This window comes from Centropristis striata, chromosome 17, assembly GCF_030273125.1.
Source record: "Centropristis striata isolate RG_2023a ecotype Rhode Island chromosome 17, C.striata_1.0, whole genome shotgun sequence".
Taxonomy (NCBI): domain Eukaryota; kingdom Metazoa; phylum Chordata; class Actinopteri; order Perciformes; family Serranidae; genus Centropristis; species Centropristis striata.
The window spans coordinates 8775076-8781103 of NC_081533.1; the positions used below are offsets into that span (position 1 = coordinate 8775076).

The window sequence follows — 6028 nt, forward strand, 5'->3', positions numbered from 1 at the left end:
GAATTAAGTAAGTGCTTACTGTAAAAAAACAATGGTCCTTTGGCCTTTTACATTAATGTTGAATTCATCCAGTTAAATTCTTATTTCCTCCAGAGCAGCAAAAGCACCAAAGAAATGTTTCCAGAACTAAATCTCCACAGTGCTTTTTAACTGCCTTGGCCCTTTAAAGCTTTTTTCTTTTTTTTTAATGAAACTACACACACCAGAAATTTGCTGTTTCATTCCATCACAGCTAATTTGTGTTCATAATACATCCTTTCTTTCTCTCAGGGATGGGTTCATTCTTAAGCGTGGGTGCATCTCTGTGCATTTGTCAGTACAGTAGTCATTCTGTACTGAGCTAAATATAGCAGCAGAGAAAAGCAACGTTAGCTGTTTTTCTAGCCAGCCACCTCTGACACCCACCTCCACTATCATCCCTCTGTGCCTCCCCAATATTCCTCTCACCTTTACGTCTGCCTGCTCTGTGTGTTGATGTGTTTGTATGTTTTGGGGTCTCTTAGGAGCGTGCTGCCAAATGGAGGACGTCAGATGGCTTGATGGACGGCCTGACCACCAACGGGGTACTGGTGATGCACCCAGCGGGGGAGTTTGTGTCTGAGCCAGCTCCGGGCGTCTGGAGGGAAATCTCTGTTTGTGGAAACGTCTTTGCCCTGAGGGAGACTCGTTCAGCCCAACAGAGGGGAAAACTGGTAAGATAAAGGGGCCTGATGGGAAAATGAGTCCTATGTTTGATTCCATATGGTCACAAAGTTTGAGGCCACCGACCCATGAACTGCAGGGTTTCAAGTTGCAGAACTTGTCTGTCTTAAATACTTTTAGCATTTTTAAAGAACAAGAAAAGAAGTACCATATAATGCTGTAGAATCCCTGTTTCTTATTGGTCCAATTTCAACAGGGACAAGCAATACCTTGATCTGAGTGATCTTGATCATATCATTACCATGAACGCGTGGATGACCTCGGAGTCAACAGGCTGTATTGTTTACATGTAGACTCACACCTCACTCTGCATTGCATCTGCCTGTGACCTGTCTCTACCGAACTGTTTGTCTCTGTGCACTCCAGACAGAATAAGAATAAGATAAGGTTATTCCCTTACGAATCCCACAATGGGGTTGTCAACCTTGTCTGTCCTAAATACTTTTAGTATTTTTAAAGAACAAGAAAAAAAGTTCCATATAACGCCGTAGAATCCCTGTTTCTTATTGGTCTAATTTCAACAGGGACAGTCAATTCCTTGATCTGAGTGATCTTGATAATATGGTTACCATGAACGTGTGGATGACCTCGATACCAGCACGATCATATTGCATTACTGAGATTTCCCCAGTACCCTTGTAGTATTAATCTTCCATTATAGAAGGTAGTTTCACCCCAAGAACCTGTAGGTCCCTGTCTGTTGACAATGGATTAATGGCAACTGTGACTCATGCAGTCCACCATGCATTTTAGAACCCCTGAAATGGAGACCCTGTCTAAGTTTGAGAACCTGTTTGGATGACAGAAATGAAGACCTTTGAAAAGAGTGTGCATTATTTCTGATATGGCTTTAAAAAAACTTGCATGGATGGAGATTGTTCTCATTTTAAAATGATATTTTTACAATAAGACTGGATGTAGTCTTAGGTTTACGAGGGTCAGAGGGCATTCTTGCCAAAATAAGAAAATAACAAATTGTTTTCACAGTCCAATGATAGTTTGTCCAATGCAAAATCCATTTTAAATTCCAGGAATGAAAAAAAATTTTGGCATCTCTCAAATTATTGGGCATATACACATGGCACAACACCTGTATTGTGTTTAGGGGATGTTACCCATGCTCAAAAAGCAGTTGAGATCAAGTATGATTCATTATTCAGCACTCCTGGGTAAGTTAAACAAAATTTAAGAGAAAATATCAGCAAAATGTTGCTGCATGAGGCCTGGGACTAAGTGGTAAATAAGAGCATTTCTATAAAGTGAGTACAGCAGTAGAGGCAAAACATCCCAGTGGGGTCCAGCTATAAATGAACATAGAGAGCTTTGTTGTTGCCTCTAGCCAACTGCTTCCTCCCCTGTAAGAAGTCCAACTATCACAGGGTACTTTCTTTAATTGACTGAGTTGTGGATTTGATCTGTAAATGTGACGCATCCATGCTGATGATTATGGTATTTTGAGGAAATCTACTAACCAAAGATGGTTGTCATCTGTCTGAACCATAACTAGTTGAGCACAGTGCCATCATGTGGTACAGAAGGGAAATGCAGCAAGATCCCCTTGTACACAGTGTACCAGCTCAGTGCAGAGCTGATTCTAGTTTAACAAACTCCAGCAGTATGGCCCTATCAATCACCATTTCCTCTGTCCTAGACTTTCCTAGACTTTCCAGTCTAGCTATAAAACTGACAAACCCTCTCTTCTTCTCTTTCCCCTTCTACATTCCATCATCTGTTCTCTCAAGGTTGAAAATGAGTCAAACACCCTCCAGGACGGTTCTCTGATTGATCTATGTGGGGCCACCCTGCTGTGGAGGACCCCTGCTGGACTGCGCCACACCCCCACCCTCAAACAGCTGGAGTCCCTTCGCCAGGAGCTGAATGCTGCCCGACCCCAGTGTCCTGTGGGCTTCAACACCTTGGCCTTCCCTAGTCTGGCCCAGCGTGAGATAGTTGACAAGAAGCAGCCCTGGGTCTATGTCAACTGCGGCCATGTTCACGGCTACCACAATTGGGGCTACCGCAAAGAGAAGGGCCCCGCCGGCCCTGGAGGCACAGCACCAGCCAGCACCGGGGAGAGAGAGTGCCCCATGTGTCGGCGAGTGGGCCCCTATGTGCCGCTGTGGCTGGGCTGCGAAGGAGGATTGTACTTGGATGCCGGGCCACCCACTCACGCTTTCTGCCCCTGTGGCCATGTATGCTCAGAAAAGACAGTGGTGGGGTGGAGCCAGATCCCGTTACCCCACGGCACCCATGCCTTCCATGCTGCCTGCCCCTTCTGTGGTACCTGGTTGACAGGGGAGCAGGGCCACATCAAACTTATCTTCCAGGGCCCCGTCGACTGAAGCCCAGACCCGGGAGCCACAAGTGATGGTGGATTGGGCAGAGGTCGATGTGCTGAGGAAAGACTGTGTGCTCGAACAAAAATCTGAACACTCAAGTGTTGGATGACAGAGAAAGCACTGATGACAAGTACAGGAAAAGGACTGTAGACATGATGAACTGAAAGTGCCATGCAATAGTAGATTGCCAAGGCTTCAAATGGAATATGAGGTGTATGGAGAATATGTAAATAAATTGTGTTGAAATGAGCACGAGTTCAGTGATCTTTTGTTCTCCTCTTTAAGTACCTGCTTAGTCTGAGCCAAGGTTATTATAGTTAACGAAAACTAATGAAATAACAAAAACTAGAATAGAAAAAACATTTTTGTTAACTGAAATAAAAATAAAAAGGAGAATGAAAAAAAAAAGATAACTAACTGAAACTGTATTTCGTGGTTACAAAACCAACTAAAACTAACTGGAATTGTAGTGGAAAATGTCCTTAGCTTTCGTCTTTGTCAACTTTTTTCATACATAAACCTTTTTGGTTGATATGAAATCTATCTCATCTATTTGGTTTTATGACTTAATAAACTTATTGGGGCTGAGATGGATCAGACAAAGGAAATAAAGGAACATTTATTGTGACCTTATTGAATCTGGCACCCAACAAATACCCCATTACAAAAAAACTAAAACTAATGAAAACTAAACTAAAACTAAGCATTTTCTTAAAAATAAAAATTAATTAAAACTAGCAAACACACTCTAAAAACTAATTAAAACTAACTGAATTTGAAAACAAAAATTGACAACGAAATTGAAACTAAAACTAATGAAAAATCCAAAACTATTATAACCTTGGTCTGATAATGTTTTGCAATTGAGAGCACAATGGCAACACAAAAGAAGGTCAAAGAGACAAGTTGATCGGAAATGTTGGAAGCCAACTTCAAGCTAAGGCAAGCTTAAAGTAAGATGAAAACAAAGGTGAATGGCAAAATCATCATCAAAACTGTCAGATGTAGTACCTCGATGTGTTGCTGCCACCTGTTGATCAATGGCATAGTGTTGGTAGGGCTAGTGTATGTGCACCAATTAAACAAAATTAGGACCCACAAAAACATATCCATTGTGAGATTAGTGGTACAAAACTCCACAGTGAATTTTTTAGGCAGAACTTCTAACATCTTCACCAGGAGCTAGGTCTAACCTTGCATTTCTCCCCGTCAAACAAGCTGACTGGTTGATCAAACTTACAGTTGGGAGTTAAGCTTTGGTCATTTCAACTACATCAACCATTCTAGATGCATGCACACTGTTTTCTTGTGCAACAACATTTCAGGCGCACTTATGTTTAGATCAGGGGTAACATTACTTGTACCCCAGGGGGTGTTTGTGCATTTGCTTGGGTACTTGGAAAGACATAAAGAAAAAATGTATTATGATTTGATTGAAAGGACATATCAGAAGCGGGCACTATGTTTCAGTAAGAGCGTGTAAAACTAGTTAGCAAGTGTCAGCAGGTGGCTAAACGTAATAAATGAATATTAGGGAAAAAAGCTTAAAGTAATGAGATCAGCCACCTGACGAAGATCAAATCATCAGCTAACAGTAATGGACAAAAGGTTGAAATAACTAAAAGTCATGAATTACAGGCTGTAACAACTAAACATATAATTCGCTAAAAGTTATAAACAGTTGACATAGTAAGCTATAAGTACTGGCTGGAAAGTTGAAATGAATAGCTAAAAGTAATGAAAAACTTTTGAAATAATTAGCTAAACGTAATTGATGATGTATATATAGTTAGGGCAAAAGTAATGCATAAACAGTTAAAATAACTGAAAGTAATGGGGTAATGGTTTAAATTGTTAGCTTAACATAACAGATAAACCATCGACTGTTTAAAATAGGGATAAACGGTTCAAACTGTTAGCTAAATATAATGGGATAACAGTTGAAATTGTTAGCTAAACATAATGGATTAACGGTTGAAACTGCTCACAGTTTAAATATTTAGCTGCAGGGCGATATGTTCATCTGACAAGGCTGTGTGGGTATCTACCATAATGGTTTGGTTCAATAATTTGACTAAACTGTTGCTCATTTATAGAGAATATAGAGTCTGATGACTGCTATATTTTGTTGACCTGTCAGACGTTGTGCTAGCAGTGTAGCTGTGTTTCTACATCTTAGGTCCTTGGGGAATAATGGACAAAATTTTGAAAAAAGGTTGTGAAAAACCAAATTATCCCTAAAACACTTGCATAGCATTAATTCTGGCTGCTCTGCACCGTTTCAAACAAGTGCAAGTTTGCATGTTACTGGACAGATCAAAAAGATCAAAAGCCTCTCCTCCTCTGAGAAGCTCTCACACTATCATTGCAGTCAGTGTGAGGACTACAGCGTGGCAAGCTGCAGACTCCACAGAGTGTCTTGCTCCCAGTTTGCAGCGCCCCCATTGTGCTAAAAATAACTCAAGGTCACCAAACACCCCATGCCGTCCCACCAGGGGGAGAGAGAGAGAGAGAGAGAGAGAGAGAGAGAGAGAGAGAGAGAGAGAGAGAGAGAGAGAGAGAGAGAGAGAGAGAGCTGCATCACCTTTTCACACCTAAGGAAATGTTGAACAAACACTAACAAAGCCTTCAATTTGTCCAGATTCAACTCCACAAGGATGTTCCCCAAGCTGCATCTTTACACATATCTTTAATGCATAACAACCAGATGGAGGTAAACATGCTATTTTGAGTTGGATATAAGCAGACATTGCTAGTGTCTTATCATATAATATCTGCTGAAAAGGTCTCACTGCAGAGTGGATGCAGAGGGCAGCTGCAATCCCACCCAGAGCTGCCGCAGGGTTTTTATATCAGTGCCAGAGCCAGACCCTGAACAACAACTGGAGATATTCACTGTCAAGTATTTCTTCATTTGCCCTCCAACATTTCCGTTTGACACAGTGATGTACTACAACTGAGCTGCCTGCACCTACAGATCATGTGCT

The 6028-nt window shown here is 41.4% G+C and overlaps 1 protein-coding gene across 6 annotated transcripts in view; it reads left to right on the forward strand.

The window, feature by feature from the left end:
* Positions 1–3308, forward strand: part of peli3 (pellino E3 ubiquitin protein ligase family member 3) — a 42448-nt gene extending 39140 nt beyond the window's left edge. For all 6 annotated transcript variants that reach the window (XM_059354928.1, XM_059354927.1, XM_059354925.1 and 3 more), the window contains exons 6-7: positions 504–692; positions 2445–3308. In XM_059354928.1, the coding sequence (XP_059210911.1) occupies positions 504–692; positions 2445–3044 (789 nt within the window). In that variant the 3' untranslated portion in view covers positions 3045–3308. The remainder of the gene's footprint in view (positions 1–503; positions 693–2444) is intronic.
* The last annotated feature ends 2720 nt before the right edge of the window (positions 3309–6028 follow it).